Here is a 20,345-nt window from a genome sequence, read left to right on the forward strand (position 1 = left end):
TATGTGGAGATCCGGTGGTGGGATTCAAATGATTTAACAACCGTTTCCGGTGGTGGGATTCAATTAATTTAACAACTGGCTGTTTACAAGCACCATTTTAACAACCAGTTCTGCCAAAGCCAGTTCTCCAAAACCTACTAGATCCACCACTAGATCCATTTTAATGCTTAGAAAGCTACAGGGAAGGTTGACCCTGTGTATACCCTCTGCACATAGGCGGAAGGGGCTACAGGGTAGTGCCATGAACAAGCATTGCTCCAGTGCAAGAAAGCATTGTTGGAATCGAAAAAATCACACCCACTTACACCAATGAAGCAATCAGTTTCTTTATTTTAATGTCAGAAAAAAACTGGTTATGAATAATAATATAATATAATATAATAACATCAAAGTTCACAGGCTTGGCTTGTTCCATGGAAAAGTCCAAGACGGAAGAACAATATGTAAACAAGATCCATATCCTTATAATCCACTTAGGCCTGTGTCCCAGAGATTCTAAAATGGGTTTCTGTGTCACTACGCCTGCGCAGTAACGACATCCCATCTCGCATCATTCATATTCATGCATTAATATTCTTGCACTCTCCATGGACTGCCATATTGTTTTCCTGATGAGAGAGAGGCCACACCCATCTGCGGCAGCCAATGCAATACCACTGGCCAATGCTACTCATCTGAGTGCACAGAGTCCCCCAAATGTTGGCAGCTATCTATTTTCATCCCACCCTTTCTCCAAACTCAGGACTGCATATATGGTAATTTGCTATTGTATCCTCGTAAAAACTCTGTCAGCAGGATTCCCAAAGCAGCCGAGGCAGCTCAGCAACTGAGAAGAGTAGAGTTTGCGAAGGGTATAATGTCACTTCAGATCAAGACTAGGAATTTCCCCAATTCATGTTGAAAAGACCATAGAGAACAAGGGAAGTTTCCAGAGTGTCCCTATGGAGGCCTTCCCCCCCGCACCACCCTTCTCAATTTCTCAAGGGTGGGAAATTGGGGCTGAGGAATTCTCTTCTAGGCCTAGGCAATTAGAAAGCCTACCTGTGAGGTAGGTCATGCTGAGAGAAGGTGACAGGCCCAAAGCCACCAGTGCGCTTCATGGCTGAGTACACATTTGTATTAAAGTCTCTCCAATATGGTTTTAGTCCAGCATTCTACTGACTATACCATGTTAGTTTTTCTGTAAGGCACAAAATTTTCCTCCATTTGGGGAATGGGGACGACACATGTCCTACAATAAAAAGTTTACTCTTCATTTGTAAGGCACAAAATTTACCATGTCTCATAGGAAGGCCCTTCCTTGAGTTTCTGCATGTGTCACTATTCTAGGTAGGAATAATCATGGGAACAAGGCAAGCCAAGAGTAGCAAATCATGCAGAGATGCAACGGGCAACCTCCCACTGCGATGGCTTACTCCATCGTGCCTCTGTATTGCAGGTGACTAACCATTCAGACCCAGCTGACACAACTGCCCACCAAATGGCTTGGAAGGCAACAAGGTCACAGTAATGAATCATACCTTAAAAACAAAAAGACAGTTTCCTCCCAAGATGCAAGAAAAGTGAGATAAAAGTCCAAAACATACAACTTGGGAGATAGAAAACTACCTGTTCACAGAAACATGATAAAATGCCCCCACCAGATCATACAAAATAGCCGCTTTTCTAAATGACCTTCATTCAAATTAGAAACAGCTCCTTTCTGTCCCACCTGCTACATTAGCTATATCCACTGTTTAAAAAAAAATACCCATTAAGAACCAGTACGGGAAGGAGGCCTTTGTAATGTTACTTGTAACAACAACAGCCCTAAACCAGGGACTGAAGTCTTTGTTCTTGCTCTCTTTGGGAATAACTGGAGAGGAAATAAAGCAGGGCCCAGATGAAATACACTCTCCTGCTTCTCACTGAAATCTACTCGCCCAACCTTGGTCACCTCCAGTTCAATTTCCGCATCTAACTTTAAAAGTTCACCACTAATACTTTGCTCTGTTTTGTGTCCTCTTGTCTTCACAGCTGGATCATCAGCAGTATCTTTGTCATTTGTCTTCAATATTTCCACATACGGTCTCAAAAATGTCGTTTTGCTTCTGCTTGGACAAAAGTCTGGGAATGCCTGAGCTAAAAGAAGGGTTGACCTTGCTTGAAGATGCCAGTGAACTGCCTGAGAGGGCAGACCCCTTCTGTGCTCAGCTCAGTGGCAGTGTCAAAGGCAAGGGTCGCCCTGCAGCAGAGAGGGTGGGGGGGTGGTGCAGTGCAGCAGGGAAGATGATTTGCGTGAAGCTTTGCGCAGCAGCGGACTATCTGGATGGCGCTCCTGCAAATGGCGCATGTGACCCTCCTGGCTTTCGGATGTGGCGCCACAATCCTCACACACATACAGCTTGGCACGGCGCTCCTTGTAGGCATAACTTTGCTGCACCCCATGGATCTTTTTCAGGTGGGATTCCAGGGAACAGCGTTGGGTGAAGGCCTTGTCACAGAGTTCACACTTGTAGGGGCGCACACCTGCACCATGAAAGGTCGAAAGAGAATTAGCTTCAGTTTGAGGGGTAGAAGAATGCTCCTTTCTATATACACAACCACATTTTTATCCCTCTTTGTGTCCAAAGAACTCAGAATGGAATAAAGTTGCTAAGCCAACTAGAAGAAGATGGGGGACAGGGTCCCCAGAGTAATTATACCACTTCTAGGGAATACCCAAAAGCGATTGTGGTAGCTCTAGGAATCACCCAAATCTCTATGATAGAGTTGGTTTTACCATAGAGTTTCTAGTGATTCCTAGCGCTACCATCATTAAGTATTCCCTGGAAGGGATGTCATTGCAAGGACAAATCTGAATGGGGATCTATTTAGAGATGTGAGAGACTCACTAGTACCTTTTACCCTGGAAGTGGCTGATGAGAAATATGAGAATTGAGGAATATGATAATCTTATCTGATGAAGAATGATCGAAAACGGCATAGAACGCGTACTCCGTTCATATATCCCATCCATGTAGATGGGTTTGTTGGATTCTCGTCTTAAATTGACTGTTTCAAATACTCAATAATTGTGCCTCACTGGAAGAGATATTGACCTAAATAAGAGTTATTTTGTATTGTAATATTGCACTTTATTCATGGTTATGTTGTATACTTTGGTGCACATAAAGAGCGGTTGATGCAACGTGACTTATTTGTTTGGTTGATTGCAAGGACAATACCAATGATCTTTAAAACATTAATTTTAAATTAATTTTCTTTTGTTTTCCCCTCCATGAGCATTCCATGTGGGGACTGGGAACTTGGACTGGGGGATCCCTTGCTTCAGCTGGGAACTTGGCAGCCCATTTGATCCTCAAAACAAAGCTGGATGGTGACCGGCTCAAGGTCACTCAGCCAGCTACAAGACCAAGTGGGGACTTCCTTCCACAACAGATAAAACCCTATCCTCGGCCCTAATGCTCCTCCTTTGAGAAATGGATGAGCAAGAGAGAAAAAACTGCAGGAAAATGGTCTCCATAGTGATACTCCAGGAATTTCCTCACATCCCCATGTCTTTACTACAAAGATTAGAGGAAATTCTTAGAGGTCACCTGGATGTGAAACAGCAGAAGGGCTGGGGGTGGACATGTTTGGCAGGTGGTGTCAGAAGCTTGACTACATCACTTCTGGGGGAAATCATCGTTTCTGTTGATTTCTAGAGCTACTGCAATTGCTTCAGGGTTTTCCCAGGAGTGATATCATCATGCTCACAACACTAGAGAGGTTATTTCTTTTTTAAAAATTTATCCACCACCATCACCTGGTGCAGAGGCAGGCAACAGAAGCTCGGGTCAGGTGATCCACTGGCAAGCAGCTTGGCAGCCTTAAAGTAGCATCACATAGACTCAGGCTCCACCTTCCTGAGCACTGCCCTCCAAATCTCCCACCATTTGCCAAGGCAGTGCTGGCAACTCTAGACTGAACCCGAATCTCTCCCTTCCTAGTCCAACCCAGTGATGCTAAAAGTGGTGCCCATAAATGTCCTGGTGCTAACTTGTTTCTGCTCCCAATGTACCTCATACCCAAAAACAAAGTCTTGCTTCGCAAAAGCCTGGGAGTTATCAACTGTGTGCCAGCAGGAAGCTAACAGAACCAAAAGCCACTGATAAGCTTATTCTGTTAAAATTAGTCTAATCTCCTAAAAGCCATCTCCACAGCTTGTGGTGGCAAGTTCTACAGGTCAACTGGAAGTACTTCCTGTCCTCCGTTGGGAGTCTGCTGCCAATCAACCCTCCCCCAAGTTCTACAGCTACAGAGAGGCAAGCCTCCTCCCTCCCGGGTACCCGCACAGCCCTGAGAAGCTTACCTGTATGCGTCCGGACATGACGTTTGAGGTCAAAGGTGTCATTGAAGCCTTTATTGCAATAGGGGCACAGATGCCGTTTCACCTGGCTGTGGCATTTCAAGTGGCGGTTCAGCATCCGCTGGTAGGAGAACCCTTTCTGGCAAATGGGGCAGGAGAACTGCTCACCCGGCCCTTCGCCCTGGGTCACCTATAGAAGAAAGGAGGGCCTGCTGTCAGAGAGGACTTGCATGAGGGAACAAAAGGAAAATATCTCATCTTGTATCTCATGCTGGGTGCTGGGCGTGGTTGATAAGGACCCTGGAGTGGAACAAACTTCCTGTGCCATAAAACCACATGAAGTTTTTCTGCATTCTTTCCTGTTCCTGTAGTCCCTTCCACCCTGCACAAATACCATTCTAGGTATCATGGTATCCATGCGGAGGAAAAGCCATACAGGTCAGGGGGTGGGAGTGAGGAAGAATAAGGAGATGACACAGACCCCTTTCCTTGGCAGAACTGTGTCTGAGGAAGAAGAGGGTCTGTACCTCAGTGGTAGAGAGCATCGGCTTGCCATACAGAAGGTCCCAGGTTCAATCCCTGGCATCTCCAATTAAATGGACTGAGCTGTAAGTGACATGAAAGACCTCTGCCTAAGACTCTGGACAGCCACTGCCAGCATGAATAGATAATAGTGACCTGTGTTATGATTCATATAAGGCAACTTCATGCATTCCAGAAAAAGAGGAGTTGGCGTTTTTACCCCATTTTTCTCTACGTTTAAGAAGTCTCAAAGACGCTTACAATCACCGTCCTTTCCTCACCCACAACAGGGACCTTGGGAGGTAGGTGGGGCTGAGAGAGTTCTGAGAGAACTGTGACTAGCCCAAGGTCACCCAGCAGCTTCACGTGGAGAAGTGGGAAAACAAATCCAATTCTCCAAATAAGAGTCTGCTGCTTCCTACTTAATGGTCACTGTGAACTTATCTGTGAAAACGTTGCGAACTTTCTGAAGCAATACCTGGCTAAACGTAATTGTTCTCCATAAAATAGTCATGGTAAATTTAGCTCTCTGTGTGTTCCGTATACAGGGTCTGTACGTAGATGTTTAATGCATATTTTTAATGGATTTTAATGGATTCAGTTAACAGATAAACGTTCCCTTTTTTGTTTTTAATATTGTAATATGGTAATTTACAATGTCAATAAAGGCTTCTGTCTGTCTGTCATAAGAGTCTGCTGCTTGTGTGGAGGAGTGGGGAATCAAACCCAGTTCTTCAGATTAGAGTCCAGTGCTCTTAACCACTACCCCATGCTGGCTAAGAAGGAAGGAACGGACAGTTTCACCCTCTTGTCCTTCCTCACTCCCCAACTCATGTGACTTGTTGTCAGTTTATATCCCATGATTCTGGGAGGGGTCTTTCCAGTTATGGAGCGGGCTGCAGGAACAGGGAGGAATGCAGGAAAACTTTGTGATCTACACACATGCCATGGCATGATCCACACCACCATTGTTAACCCATCACAGCTCCTGCTCTGCAGACACACAAAGGTTCCCACATTACCCATCATCACCATTCTCTTCATATCATATCAGAGGTGGAGCGCTCATGGGGTCCCCAGGTGCACACCAGCTGGTCATGTGGGGGGGCAGATAATTGCCCTCGGCCCTGTCCCATGCAGGCTGCTGCTTTGGCCAGTGGAGCCTCCATTGGCTGAAGGAGCAGCCTGGCAAGGCTGGGCTGAGGGGCAGCCCACGGCAGGCTCCCACCAACTAAGGTAAGCGGGGCGTGGGGGGCAGCCGTCCAGAGCAGGTGTTGCCCCGGACGCCATTCCCCTCCCCCATGCCTCTGTATCATATCAACCAATCTCATACCAATTGGTAGTAACAGTTCTAAAAGTCTCAGGTGGGGAACTCTCTCACCTTTGACACTGGAAGAGCCAGAGACTGAACTCTGAGATCCCCTTCATGCAAAATATGTGTTCTGCATCGAAGTATGGAGCTCCCGCCTTCGATCATTGTGCTTCAGTCTTTACACTTAATCTTGCTTAGGGTGCAAAGAATCCCATGTCTCTCCATCCTGGGAATTGTATCCCACACTATGGACCTGGAAGATTGCATACTAGTGGGGCTGCGCTGCCATGTAGCTGGAGTCTCGTATTGTCATGTCCAGCGGCATCGAGAACGAAGGGGGCTCCGCGATGGAAGGCTCCAGATCTTTCCACAGGGCATACCCACCCAGCGAGACTAAGAGGAGAAACAGGCAATATTAACCTATCGCTAAACATTGGGGTGATTTCTGTAATAACAATGCACTGTGCGTGTGAACAAAAGAGGTGGTTAAGAAAGTTAACATCTGGATTGGTAGTTCCAAACTGTGCTTATGTGGGGGACTGGTGAAACCCCAGGCTAATTAGTTTGGAATAAGAGAAAGCAAATCTTAAAAACCTGTTAAGCGGCATGGCTAGGAGAACTGTTAATAGCCACAGACTTCACCACACAACAGTCTTCCGGATTATGTTTATTAAGTGAAGCTGGCTACGTGATCATGGAATCACTCCTGGGCATTTATAGGTTATTTTTGTTCTTTCATGTGTTGTGATTTAGAATCATAGAATCATACAGTTGGAATAGACTCCAAGGGCCATCAAGTCCACCCCCCTGCAATGCAGGAACACATAAAGTTCCTGACAGCACTCCTGACAGATGGCCATCCAGCCTCTCTTCAAAAATCTCCAAAGAAGGAGACTCCACCACGCTGAGAGGTAGTGCATTCGACTGTCGAACAGCCCTTACTGTCAGGAAGTTTTTCCTGATGTTTAGGTGGAATCTCTTTTCCTGCACCTTGAACCCATTTGGTTTCAGCTTTCCTCCTCCCACCACCCCTGAAACTACTTTGCATCCCTACTGAGAGAATTTGTGCACTGATTAAGTCACAGCTCTGTTAGATTGACCCTGTACAACATTCAGTGCAGGAGATGAGCAGAGGTGGTTTGCCACAGCCAGCCTCTGCAAAGCAATCATGGTGTTCCTTGGTGGCCTCCCAACCAATCGTGGTGTTCCTTGGTGGCCTCCCAACCAAATACTGACGAAGGCTGACCCTGCTTAGCTCCCAAGTTCTCAGGCCGGTCAGAGCTATAGCTCTTCATTCCAATGAAAAATAAACAACCTTCAAAAGAACTCTGCAAGCCTAAACGAAGCTTGATCTGGAACGAGGCTACGTTTCAAGACAGACTCTGTGGAACTTTACCAAGAACTTTACCATCCTTTTGACTGAGAAGCTAGCCCTCATGACAAGAGCTCTGCTGGAACCATTGCACAGCTCCTTCGAGCACTGTCGCCACTACTACCACCTCCCAAAGCCAACTTCAACAACGAGTAAACAGCTCAGAACCGGTTAACCGGGATGTTATTGGAAAGTCCAACCCAGCCCAGAGAGTTAATTAAGTGTTTCCGGCCCGGCGCCACAACCCCAGCTCCCTGCCACCTGCCTCAGGGGGGTGGAGTGGGCGGGGGGCATGTTGCAATCGCCCTCAAACCAATTCAAGAGCATCGTGTAGACTTCCCACTCTCCCTGGCTCCGTTGCAAACAGTAAGGACACCTCAGCATTAGAAGGAATCCAGGTAGGATTCCTGCAAATCAACTGACTTGGGAGTGGAGCCATGCCCTCTGGAACCACTCACCCCAAACCCACTGGGAAAGGGCGAATGTAAGGAACCCCATGTTGCAGTACTGTGGTCAAAGCTCTGCTCATAACCTGAGTCTGATCCTGATGAAAGATGGTTTCAAGTAGCCAGCTCAAGATTGGCACAGCTTCCATCCTCCTGAGGTTGGTCAAATGAGTACTCAGGTTGCTAGGGGTATAAAGTGTGGGTAACTGGGGAAGGAAATGGCAAACCACACCATAAACAAAGTCTGCTTAGTAAATGTTATGATATGACATCACCCCAAGGATCAGTACTTAAAGAGCTGACAATGGCTAGTTAGACTCTATAGCAGTGTCAGTACTATAGTACCATAAGGCTGTTTGGTACTATGGTACAATAATAGCTAGGGAAAGGCTGGGTCGATCAATAACAAGCAGTTTTGGCAGAAATTTTGCAGGAATGAAATCTGGAAAATCCACTTGTGTTGAATTAAAAACATCACTTGGTGTCAAAACCCTTTCCTTGCACGGAAGCGGTGTTATATTTCATACTGATTCGTATCAAGGTGCCTGAAGTGAATTGGCAAATCGTTTGAAGCCTGTCAAATGCATCATTTTTGAAAGAAAAATGAAAAGAAATATGAAATACTTTATGACGAAGTGTGGCAGGTTGAAAGGAGAGCGCGGTGGAGCTTAAACCTCTCTGAAATTTCCACTCTCAAAGTTCAGTCTTTTGATCTCAGTTATGTGAACTCGCAGCAGTTATCAGCGTGCTCTGCACATGCTCAAAGGCACTCTCATTATCGTATGGCACTTTCCAGCTCCTATTAAGCCCTGTTTGGAAGTTTGAGGGAGAGAGAGAGGAGAAGGGATCTCTTTGGAAACACTGAAGAACACAGGATCTCAGCTGCATTATTGCCCCTCCCCATGTTGGATTGGACGCCCAGTACCCTGTTTCCCCGAATATAAGACATCCCCCAAAAATAAGACATAGTAGAGGTTTTGCTGAAGTGCAAAATATAAGGCATCCCCCGAAAGTAAGACGTAGCAAAGTTTTTGTTTGGAAATATGCCCGACGAACAGAACACAGAAAAATAAGACATTCCCTGAAAATAAGACATAGCGCATCTTTGGGAGCAAAATTTAATATAAGACACTCTTATATTTGGGGAAACATGGTACCTTTTACAATTGTGCAACAGGAAAAGGTACAGTAGGCCATGTCCACAATCACAGCATCTCCATACCAGGAAACCCATCACCTGCTGAATTTCTGCCTATCGTGAAGCTGTTAAATGTGCAATAGTTCCCCCTTAAAATTCTTTGCCATCAGCTCCACTTGCCCACCGGCTGATAACTTCACCGCCCAATGAATTCACGGCTGTTCCCCTGCCTTTCTTGTGCACTTCTCGCTTGGAACTCATGTTCTTGACTGCTCTACTACCTGTCTCGAGACCCATGCAACCCTCTCGGTTCAATGCACAGCTTCCAATGCTTTCTAAGAAATGCTGGGGCAAGAGATCAGCATGCAGGATGCAGAGGCGGTGTTAAGAGTTTGGTTGTGAGAACTCATCTTCAGAACTTGTTTGCAACATGCTCAGAAGAGGTTGGGGAGGGGGGGAGCCTCAGATCACAGGCAGACCTCCTCTCTCATAATCACCTGTCCCCACACATACCGTGTTTCCCTGAATATAAGACAGTGTCTTATATTAATTTTTGCTCCCAAAGATGTGCTATGTCTTATTTTCAGGGGAGGTCTTATATTTCTGTATTCTGTTCGTCAGACATGCTTCCAAACAAAAACTTTGCTACGTCTTACTTTTGGGGGATGCCTTATATTTCGCACTTCAGCAAAACCTCTACTATGTCTTATTTTCCGGGGATGTCTTATATTCGGGGAAACAGGGTAGATTAGGACAAGTGTTGGTACATCTATTTTTATTAGCTTCAAAACGCCCGTCACAGTGTGTGCGTGCGTGCGTGTAGGGGGCATTTTGGATTTCTTCCGCTCCCCTGAGGGATCCCTGGCAGTCTGACCAAGCCTTGCTGTTTCAGAAGAGAAGGGCAAGTTTCAGCCTCCCTGCAAGAGACTCCCCAAGCCCCATAATAGCCATTCACTTGCATGGAAGAAAAGTGAATTCAGGAAGGCATCAAAGGCACTTTCCATCTGCACAGCATGCTCTGTCTCTTGCATGCTAGCGTAGCGAACAGGTATCAGGAGAGGGAGACAGAGGCCTAGTTCACACATGCCAGAGACCAAGGTGGTAACATGGACATTAGAGGAATTCCAGCTTTCACAGAAAAGCCTTCATGTAATTAAGAAACTAGAATCCCAGAGGATCAGGTTCTATCTCCATCTGCTGGTTTTCTGCTTGCAGGGAGTTCTTAACACAGGGGAGCCTTACAAGCTGAGGTCCTTGATTTGCAGTCTGAAGCGAGACCGTCAATCGGGCCATCAGATCCGTCCCTTTCTCGGGCATGTGTGAACCAGGCAGCCAGCCTCAGCAGTGGGAAACAGGGCTGGAGACAATACCAGGCTAACAATCTGCATGCCAGTTAAGGGGGTGGGGAGATAGACCACCCTGGGCTCCACTTGAGGGCCAAGGAGAAGAGAGGAAAGACCAAGAGGAAGCGAAGGAGTGGGAAGGCGAGAATCAAAGCCCTTAGAACAAGCGGGCTCAGGAAATTTAGGCACTTTGCCCTGTAGCAGTCCAGCTACCGCATCCCTGGCTGTTTCGCCTGGAGGAGAGCCGCCTCTCTCTCTTTCTTTAGCTGCGCCTCAGTTTCCCCACACACACTTCCCTGCCCAGCTCTCATTACACAGAAATTAAAAGGTCTGCTATTTTAATACCGGTCGGGAGCAGAGGCAGAGGGGCCTGTTCTCTCCCCAGGTCAGCAGATTGGAATCTGTGGCGGAAAACAGCGCCAGGCTTCCAGCGTGATTAATTAGAAGCTAATTACAGACTCCCCAGATCAGCCTTATGATGCTTGCCAAGTAAGACGGGGAGGTTTACAAGCTGCGCGCAAAGCGTCCTCCCCATCTCCTCGGGCTCCATCGCCCAAGTCCATCCTGGGGAGCCTGGCGCTGGCACAACAGCTCAAGGGAACCTCTAGCATCACAAGGCGCTAGTTCAAACCCCCCTGTTCTCAGATCAAGGTTTTGAGCAATAAAACCACAAAACTGAAATAAGACCCACATATAAAAGCACCTCTTTTTGCTGCTTCTCTGCTGCTTCTAAAAAGGAGCAACCAATTTAGAATGTTGATGGTCAGAATCCTCAAGGAGGGATGGAATCTAAAGTTGCTCGAGAAAACTTGAGCAACAATTACCAGACCACTGCCACGCAGCACGAAAGGCCCACAACAGCCAAAATGAGGACCGTTCATAATCGATTTTAGCCTAAGTTGGGACACCTACAGATATTGCAAACGGATATATACCAACTTACCAAGGAATCCACCAACTGCAGAGGGCAGGGATGTAGTTGGCCTGAAAAAGGCATCCTTAGCAGACAGTCCAGTGAAACCATTGAAAAGGGGCAATTAAATCTTGAGCACGTGAAGGGTCCTACATAACTTTAAACTAACCAGAGAGTCCAAATAGGAAGGTTGGATAAAAGGCTCGGGGCAATCAGAGAACAGGCCATCTTCCTTTGAAGGCCCACAAGTTCTGTGGCCTTCAGACCCTTTCTGTGAACTTTCCCAGAAACACTGAACAGGCCACGGATGGAGGCAGGACGCACTAATATGTGTGGGCCTTTGGTTTGATCTGGCCAGCCTCTTTTATGCTCAGAGAAGAGAAAGGCTTCTTTCCCCTATTCCTTGGAGCAAAGGAAGTCAACAGCAAACACTGACACCAAGGTCTTGTTGGGAACACAGTATCAGGAGTCCTGGTTCTGTCCTGCAGTGCCTAGTAAGAGAAGGTGAAAACACGAATTCCTGACTTGCCCCATGTCTCCAAGGCTCTATGACTGAATGGGAAGCCATGCCTATTGGTGACAGCAGGAAGGCTGGAATTGGGGCCCCTGTTTTAGGAACAGCCTCAAGCAGCTAGAACACCTTTCTCAAAGCAAGGCACAATCTGGTGTGTTAGAGACAGGGAATGCAGGGCCAAACACAAGGTCACAGGGAAGGCTTCTGGTTGTGTTAGTTGCAGAACGACCATCTCAACGGAGCCTTTCCCTAGCTGCCTAGCAGGCAGCAATCCAACAGATTCAGCACCCCGATCATTCTCGACCTGTTGAATTTCTGCCTGAGTGTAGTTATCCTAAGTCCAATATTCGCAGCATAAATTGTTTCGGTTGACCCTGGCACCAACACCACACACACACTCATCCCGTGGGGTTTAGGCTAGATGGCTTCCAGCCGTTCATCAGCCATTGTAAGCGCACTGACGTGGGAGGAGGAAATCCCGTTTCTTTCCGATTAAACCGGGCTAGGATCGCGCTGCGCGTGGCAAGAGCCACAACCCCATAGGACTTCCCCGGAGGGATCCGCTTGCCTGCGCGTCTTCCCAGCAGCAACCATTCTTGCAGAAAACGCCCCCCCCCCCAGTCGCCCAGCTGCTGAGAGTTTAAACATTACAATTGGCGGGGGGGTGGGGGGGGTGGAGATTGCACCGAACTGCCCCTTCCCAGCATTCTTGGAGACAAATCGGCCTCCCCACCCCACCCAACGAAGCGTGCAGGTGTGATTAGCAAAAAGTTAATTAGGGGAGGAGGGGCTGGGCGCTCGCTGCCTTCGGGGGGATTCAGTGGAAACAGCGCCGCCTCTCCCCCCCCCCCCACCCTCGCTCCTGACCTCCCAGTTCCCTCCAGGAAATGAGAATGGGAACCTTCAGGACCTTACCTGACCCAGGAACTGGGTCCCGCCCCCGAGAATGGCCGTTATGCGCCCCCATCACCCGACCGAAACCTTCCGAAAGCCACCCCAATCTTCGTTCCCAACCACCCACATCCAAAGCGCTTCCCAATCCGGGTTCGACTCCAGAACCAAGCGGCCCCGCTCCCGTTTTATTCTCAAACCCGCCACGGTCGCCTCCTCCCTCCCCGCATCCAGGCAGGACGACTCACCTGGGACGTAAATCTCTCCCCTTTCTTCATCGGGAAGTTCGCTCCAGTTCCTCTTGCCGGTGGAAACGCACGCCTTCTTCACCAGGAAAGCTCTGGGCATCTTAAAAAGTCGTGGGAAAGTTCGCTCGGGTTCGTTCCGGGCTCCTGGGCTCCCCCTCCGCCTCCCACGCCGCGACGTTGCCTTTGCCTTTTTGGGGAGCTGGTCGTTCTTCAAAGGCGTTCCGCGGATGGAACGTTGAGATCAAAGCTGGAAGCCGCGTCCGGCGTTCCAGTCTCTCCTTCCCCGTCGCCGGCGGGAGTCGCCTGGCCGTTGGTGCGCAGGGCTTCTTCCACCGGGGATCAAGGTACACCAGGCAAGGTGGGAGAGGCAGGCGCAGGCGAGCCGGCCTCTCTGCTTCCTTCCTTCGGCTGTTGTGGGAGAGTGGAGCTTTCTCCGAAGCTCCCGATCCGCAAGGGACGAAGCAGTTGTCGCCTGAGAAGCAGGAAAACCGCCTTGGCCCTAAGTAGATCAGATGTTTGGGGAGGAGGTGGAAGGGGTGTGTGGTGGGGATGGCGCATGCGTTTGGAAATAACGGTGTCTTACCTTCTCTCTCTTTTTTTTCTCCTTCTCAAAGCGGTGTGTTACCTGGTTGCCAAACCGGTTTGTGAGGGCAAGGAGGCGGAGACGTCGTTTCTAACACCCACAGTTTCTGTCGTGGCTTTTGTGTTATTGTTTTGGCAGCCCCTCTTTTTTTTGTTCGGAGGGGGGGACACTTTGCCCTTAAAAAACTTTTTTAAAAAGCTTTAACGAATAACAGTAAATCAGAGTAGGAGAACAAAGGGTTAACGATCGTAACTGGTAAATTAAAAAAAAGGGAGGGGGAGATTTCCAAAGTTCTGAATGATACAAACTAAATCCCCTTCTCCCAACTCTTTCTATCATTCATATATGTGTGTGTGGGCATATATATGTACATATATGCGCCAACTTCCTTCCCTGATATAAAACAATAAAATCAACTGAAAACAAATAAACCCCCTTTAAAACTAGTTCCGTGTTCGACAACAAAATGATAGCAAATCGCAAGGATACGCTCAACCGCTCCCCCCCCCCCCAATTCCGGTCCGCGGCCACGTGGTGAGAACCCAACTGCAGAGATGGGACCCCAGGCGGTTTTCCTGGGTCGTCGGCAACTTCTGTCCCACCCACAGGTGACCAAGCCCCGAGGAGATCTGCCCAGTTAACTCGGCCTCCGCCCAATTTACACCTGGTGGATAAGGTTTTTTTTCCCACCCCCTTCCCTAGCCAGGGTGTGGGCCCACTGGCTGTCTTGGGCAAGAGCCTCTGTTATTCGACGTGTGGCTCATGGCTCACCACCGTTAAAAGACGGCCGCTGAACCGCTTGTTTACTTATGTTTGCTTAGGAGTTTCAGGCAGCCTTCATCCCGTAGAGCGGGCGCCTTTCTTCCTTTTTACCCAGGCAGATTGCACCTTTTGAGCAATAACAACAGCATTCTTCGGGCAGGAGGCCTTTCTTGTTTTGAACGGTGCCAAGATTTATACACGAGATTGGGCCACCAGTTGGCCCCTCCCTCTGCAGATAGCTGCTAGGTTATTCATGAGCGCCCACTAACCACCGGGAAGAGGGGTTCGGAGGGGTCCGCCCTCCATGGTTACAGCAGAAGGTGGAGATGGTTGATGCCCCCCCCCCCGTTAAGAAAAGGGGATTTAATTATTGATAATGGTTCAGCTGGATAGATTAGCTGGTCATCCTTACAACCGCCCTGTAAAGTGGATCTGTGTTATCATCTCTGGGGTATAAAGAGCAGTCTGAGAGTGAGAAACTCTGGCTTCCTTAATCTAAGGTTCAAAGTAATTGATCTATCTAGAGACTTTCTTTCCAAATGTGCACTAAAGGCTTCTATTGTTGATTTGCTGCCCCCACCCCAAGATACCAGGACTCAGTACCGGTGTTCTTAAAAATGCAGATCTAATGCAAGATCATTTTGTAGGATTTGCTGGGACCTCGTTCCTTGTCTTTATTATTTTTTCCCCTAATTTTTAAAATGTGTGCAGAGTGAGCCCCAGTGGGCAAATTTAAAGAAGTGCCTGGGATCTAGTGACACCTATTTATCCTCATTTCCAAAACAAGAGGAAGGGACTGGGATTTTTTTGTAGGTGGGGAAGAGCGCAGGGTGGGGCATTCTTTTTTTTTAAAGTTTTAATAAATGTTTATTCAGCATGAAAACAATACAAAATAGACATACATTGTCTCACAATTAAAATTTACAAGAAATTTACTTTAAAAAGGGTAAGATGGATTCCCTTCCCAATACATACGTCCCTATTTGGGATTGTCACATCTATAATGATCTACTTATATAACTAAACTTAGGTTTGACTTCACCAACCATATTAACATTCTTCATTCTTCCCCGCTCCTCCACACCCCCTCCCCCTCTTCCTACCTGGAATGAGAAGCTTTGCAAATACAGAGAACAAAGCAGAATCAAACAGCAAACAATGGGGGTGGGTGGCAGGGGGGGGAGGGAGGGAAGCAGGCAGGGAGTTTAGATGCACTGACCTCAAGCCAAGTAGTCATATAGGGTGGGGGCCTCCTGTGGAGTCCAGCGGATCAGTCTGTGGCATAAGACTGCTCCCCACCGTGAATGGGTTGTTCACCTAGACAAATGTGAACAAATATTAACAGTATCACAGGATTCTAGTGTGGCTGATAGGCTTTTATCACAGAGTCCTCCAAGGAGCTCCGAGTTTAAAACAGAGATAACGAGATGAAAATACAACCAGAGCCATCAATGGTTTTTCTCCAATGTAATCAAATGGATAAATATTAAACAATAACGGCGAATAAAAATTGCAGCACAGCAATAGCCACACGAGTGTGTTGTTTCCAAAAGCCTTTAAAACGCATTTGCATGCGCTGACTGGGAACGATTCTCGCTGAGATTTTTTGAAGCTGACTTTTGCGGTGAAGCTGACTATGGATAGCCCTTCTGGAGCAGAGCCGTGCTAACCTGTGGCTCTCCAGATGTTCATGGACTACAAATCCCATCAGCCCCAATTGGCCATGCTGGCAGGGGCAGATGGGAATTGTAGTCCATGAACATCTGGAGAGCCGCAGGTTGCAGACCCCATTCTGCTACAAATGGTTGGAAGGATCCTCCAGGGATTATGTACTGCAGAGAAGACCCCCTGAGTTTAGTGAGATTGATGCTAGGTAGGGCTTTGTATTCTGTCTGTCCTTCCTTCTTTGAGGGGGTCTGTGTGTTGGGTGGGTTAATTTTCACTGAAAGATGCATCCACAGGTGCTTTGCTATTCCACTTCTATACATATTTTCTTGCAATTAAACCCCATGAGTTGAAAGGGGGTTATGTACAAGAAAGTGTGCACAGGATTGAAATTCCGGAAATAATTCTCCCTCCTGTGCCTGAGAACGAATGTAAGATTTCATGCTGCGGGGTCTGCTGCCATTGGACCCTGGGTTTCAGCAGCCCAGGTGTTCCAGCAGCATTTTCTTGGAGTGGAGAGGGAGCACACGGGTGTGGCTCAGAGGAGGATTTTGCTATTCCAATTCCCCCACCACCCAAAGCCAGTCACATGGGCAGTTGTTGTTGGATTTGCCTAATAGTGGAGTCCTCATGTCTGATCGGGGACGTGCGTGGGAGGCTGGCGTAGCTCTGGCCTGTGCAATCTCCCCTTTGTTACAGGGCCTCCTGTAAGCAGCCAAAGGTGTGGCTTGGCACTTATGTTTCCTTTGGCATCTGACTGGGCGGGCTGGCTTGAGTCAGTGGGCACAATGTTTGCACGGCCCTCGTTTGCAAGGTGGGGCTGGACTAGATGCTCTTCAGGTTTCTTCACACTACAGTTATCTTTGGATTTGACGTTTTACTCCTAGAACAAATTGTGTTGGTTCAAGAAGTGCTAGGGACAGTGTCACTTACCTAGAACCTCTTCTTTCTCACCTGAGATGTAGGGTTTTGATGATAAATTGGCACTTTGACATGCTCTGTGGCATGTTCTACTTCTGTTTATTTTATTTAAGGATGTAAAATATCCCTGCTGGACCAGCCCAGCAGTCCTTCTAGTCCAGCATAATATTTCTCGTAGTAGCCAATGACTTGATACTGCTGCCACACCTTAAGTTGGCATTTTCATTGAGATAACCGCTACAACCAAAGATCTCCTTCCATTTCTGTGTCGGCCAGTTCAGACCCCATCAACATATATATAAAGTTAGGATTTTTGTTGCAACGTGTATCACCGTAGCCATATATGCGTGGACTTTGATTTGTCATGTTTGTCTACTCTCTCAGTTTGGAGAGATCCTCCCATAGCTCTTGGTTTTAACCTGTCTGAACAATTTAGTGCAGTGATGGCGAACCTTTTTGAGGCCGAGTTCCCAAACTGCAACCCAAAACCCACTTATTTATCGCAAAGTGCCAACACGGCAATTTAACCTGAATGCTGAGGTTTTAAGTTTAGAAAAACGGTTGGCTCCAGGCACGCATTACTCAGGAGTAAGCTTGGTGGTGGTTGGTGGCTTTGCTTTGAAGCAACCATGTAACTCTTCCAACGGGTGAATCACGACCCTAGGAGGGTTTACTCAGAAGCAAGCCCCATTGCCAGCAACTGAGCTTACTCCCAGGTAAAGGATCACACTTTAGTTCTTCGCATGAAAATCAGTGGGGTTTAACAGCGCTTAACAGGGTTACCTACACTGCTTCCCCAAAACTAGGTCTTAGGTTTAATTCTAATAATCAAGCCCAGTGGCCCAGGCCAGCCTAGATGTGTGGGGGGGGGGCACTTTGCGCGTGCCCACAGAGAGGGCTCTGAGTGCCACCTCTGGCACCCATGCCATAGGTTCGCCACCACTGATTTAGTGTCATCAACAAATAGGCACTTTATTGCTTTATTGCTTATGAATTAATTAAATAATACTAATCCCCATACCAATCCTTGGAAGACTCCACAGTTCACTTCCTTCTGCTGACAGAACTGTTAATTTATCCCTACTCTCTGCTTCTTGAAATTTAACCAGCTTGTTATCTATACAAAAACATCTGATCTTACTCAGAAATCTTTGGTGAAGTAGCTTGTCAGGATTTGGACACTAAATAAAAGTTGTTGTAGGCGAACTGCGTTGATGTAGTGCAGTAACTAACAGAGTCATCTTCAATAGTTAACACCCTTCAAAGCACGTTGGTTTCAGGGGACTTAGACTGGCATAACTCTGTATTGTCGAAGCTTTCACGGCCGGATTCAGCTGGTTGTGGTGGGTTTTCCAGGCTGTGTGACCATGGTCTGGTGAATCTTGTTCCTAACATTTCGCCTGCATCTGTGGCTGGCATCTTCAGAGGTGTATCCCAGAGGGAAGTCTGTTACACACTGTGTCCAGTGAGAAGGGAATGTTTTAGTGGGGTATAAATTGTCATGTCTCCAGGTGGGGAACCAGTCAGTATGTGTTTGGGTGGAACTTGCTATGGAAAAGTGCAATACTATGCTATACCCGCCTGCAGTACTATACTATCAACCACGCCTTTGCATAGCAAGTTCCACCCAAACACTTACTGATTGGTTCCCCACCAGGAGACATAACAATGTATACCCCACTAAAACATTCCCTTCTCACTGGACACAGTGTGTAACAGACTTCTCTCTGGGATACACCTCTGAAGATGCCAGTCACAGATGCAGGCAAAACGTTAGGAACAAGATCCACCAGACCACGGCCACACAGCCTGGAAAACTCACCACAACCAGTTGGCATAACTCTGTTTGGGACTGAACAGTAAGAGATTCAGCAGCAAGGAGGAAGTTCCAATCTCTCCTCTCCCTTGAGCTCATTAAGCTATCTTAGGCAAGCCATTGTCCCCTCTGCCCTCCACTTACGATATAGCGGTGGAACGTGCCGTCAATCACAACTGTCTTACAGAGACTCCATCGGTTTTCAAGGCTAGAGACGTTGGGAAGTGGTTTGCCATTGTCGGTCCGGGTGTACTGACAAAATAGAGATGACAATACTGACCTACCTTACAGGTTCATTGTAAAGATGACTGAGACAATCTACCAAAAAAAAGGCTACATGGAAGAAGAATGGGGGCAGATGGTGTGGAATTCATTTTGCCTTCAGATATCTTTTTAAAAATAACATTTTTATTAATTTTCTCAAATATAATTCACAAACATGAAAAGGAAATATAGAACAAGAAAAGGAGAGTCAAAAAGAAGAAAAACAGAGCTACCCATAAGTTATATACATTCTAATATATTTGATTGGAACATTTTAACACTAATATCATTTAGAGAGAACATTCTATATTAATTTTGAAATTCGTTGCCTTCTAACATTTAGTTCCAAAACAGCAATAAGCATCTTGTAATCAGTTACTTATATCTTAATCATTCATAAGTTAATAATCTTACAATTATTATTAATCTTACAAAATTGATTCAGCCTCAAATAAAAAATAACAGTTCCTATTTATCATCAAACTCTTATTTTGATCATCTGGTTACAAAATGTGCTAATTTGGCCATCATAGCATATTCTCTAACTTTGTCTTCCCAGAGTTCTGTGTTTAGGGTTCTTTAGCCCATAGGTTCTTTAGCATTCTTTAACCCATAGGTGTCAATGGACTACAGTTCCCATCATCCCCTGCCAGCATGATGCTGGCATGGGATGATGGGAACTGTAGTCTATAACTTCTGGAGGGCTGCGAGTTTGACACCTGTGCTTTAGCCTGAAGCTCTAACTATTCTGCAATACTGCCTAGGCTGTTAGTTTCCAGCATTTTGTCCTGCAAACACCTCTATAATGTAGTGCTGAGCGTGTAAGCTTATGGGTGTGTGTGTGGAGGGGGTGCAGTTTTGGGAGGGGCTTTCAAAAAAAGATTCCCTTCAAGGTCTCTCTGCTTCTTGCCCTGCTTGTCGGCTTCCAAGAGGCATTTGGCTGCCTGCCTTTGGAGACAAAAGACCAGGGCAAGATGTGCCTTCTGGTCTCATTCTGATCCAGCCAGGCAATTGATATGATAATTCCAGCTCTGATGATGCCATGAAGTAACATGATCGTTCATGGCGCTGGCTGGCTGCTGTGTGCTTTCGAATGGCTTTGTCATGTCTTTGGGTAGACCGCTGATCCTGCTAGAAGGGCAGGCAGGGCATTCTTTTGCTGTCTTCCCATTTGCTTCCGAGGAGGTGCGTGCCTGGATTCTTTGAGGTGAGCGTTTGGGCAAGGTCAGGCCCAGGTGTGTGGTGTTGGCCTCCCAGAAATGACAGGTCGCTTTTGCAAACAACTGCCTCAAAGTGCCCCAGGGA

At 47.1% G+C, this 20,345-nt stretch overlaps 1 protein-coding gene across 1 annotated transcript; it reads right to left on the reverse strand.

The window, feature by feature from the left end:
- Positions 1-310: 310 nt before the first annotated feature.
- On the reverse strand, positions 311-13,572 carry OVOL1 (ovo like transcriptional repressor 1). Its single transcript, XM_048507974.1, is given in 4 exon segments — positions 311-2,508; positions 4,334-4,555; positions 6,411-6,557; positions 13,030-13,572. Coding segments are annotated over 4 exon segments (771 nt in total). The 5' UTR covers positions 13,130-13,572; the 3' UTR covers positions 311-2,206.
- Positions 13,573-20,345: the final 6,773 nt, after the last annotated feature.

The sequence above is a fragment of the Sphaerodactylus townsendi genome, linkage group LG01 (genome assembly GCF_021028975.2).
Source record: "Sphaerodactylus townsendi isolate TG3544 linkage group LG01, MPM_Stown_v2.3, whole genome shotgun sequence".
NCBI lineage: Eukaryota > Metazoa > Chordata > Lepidosauria > Squamata > Sphaerodactylidae > Sphaerodactylus > Sphaerodactylus townsendi.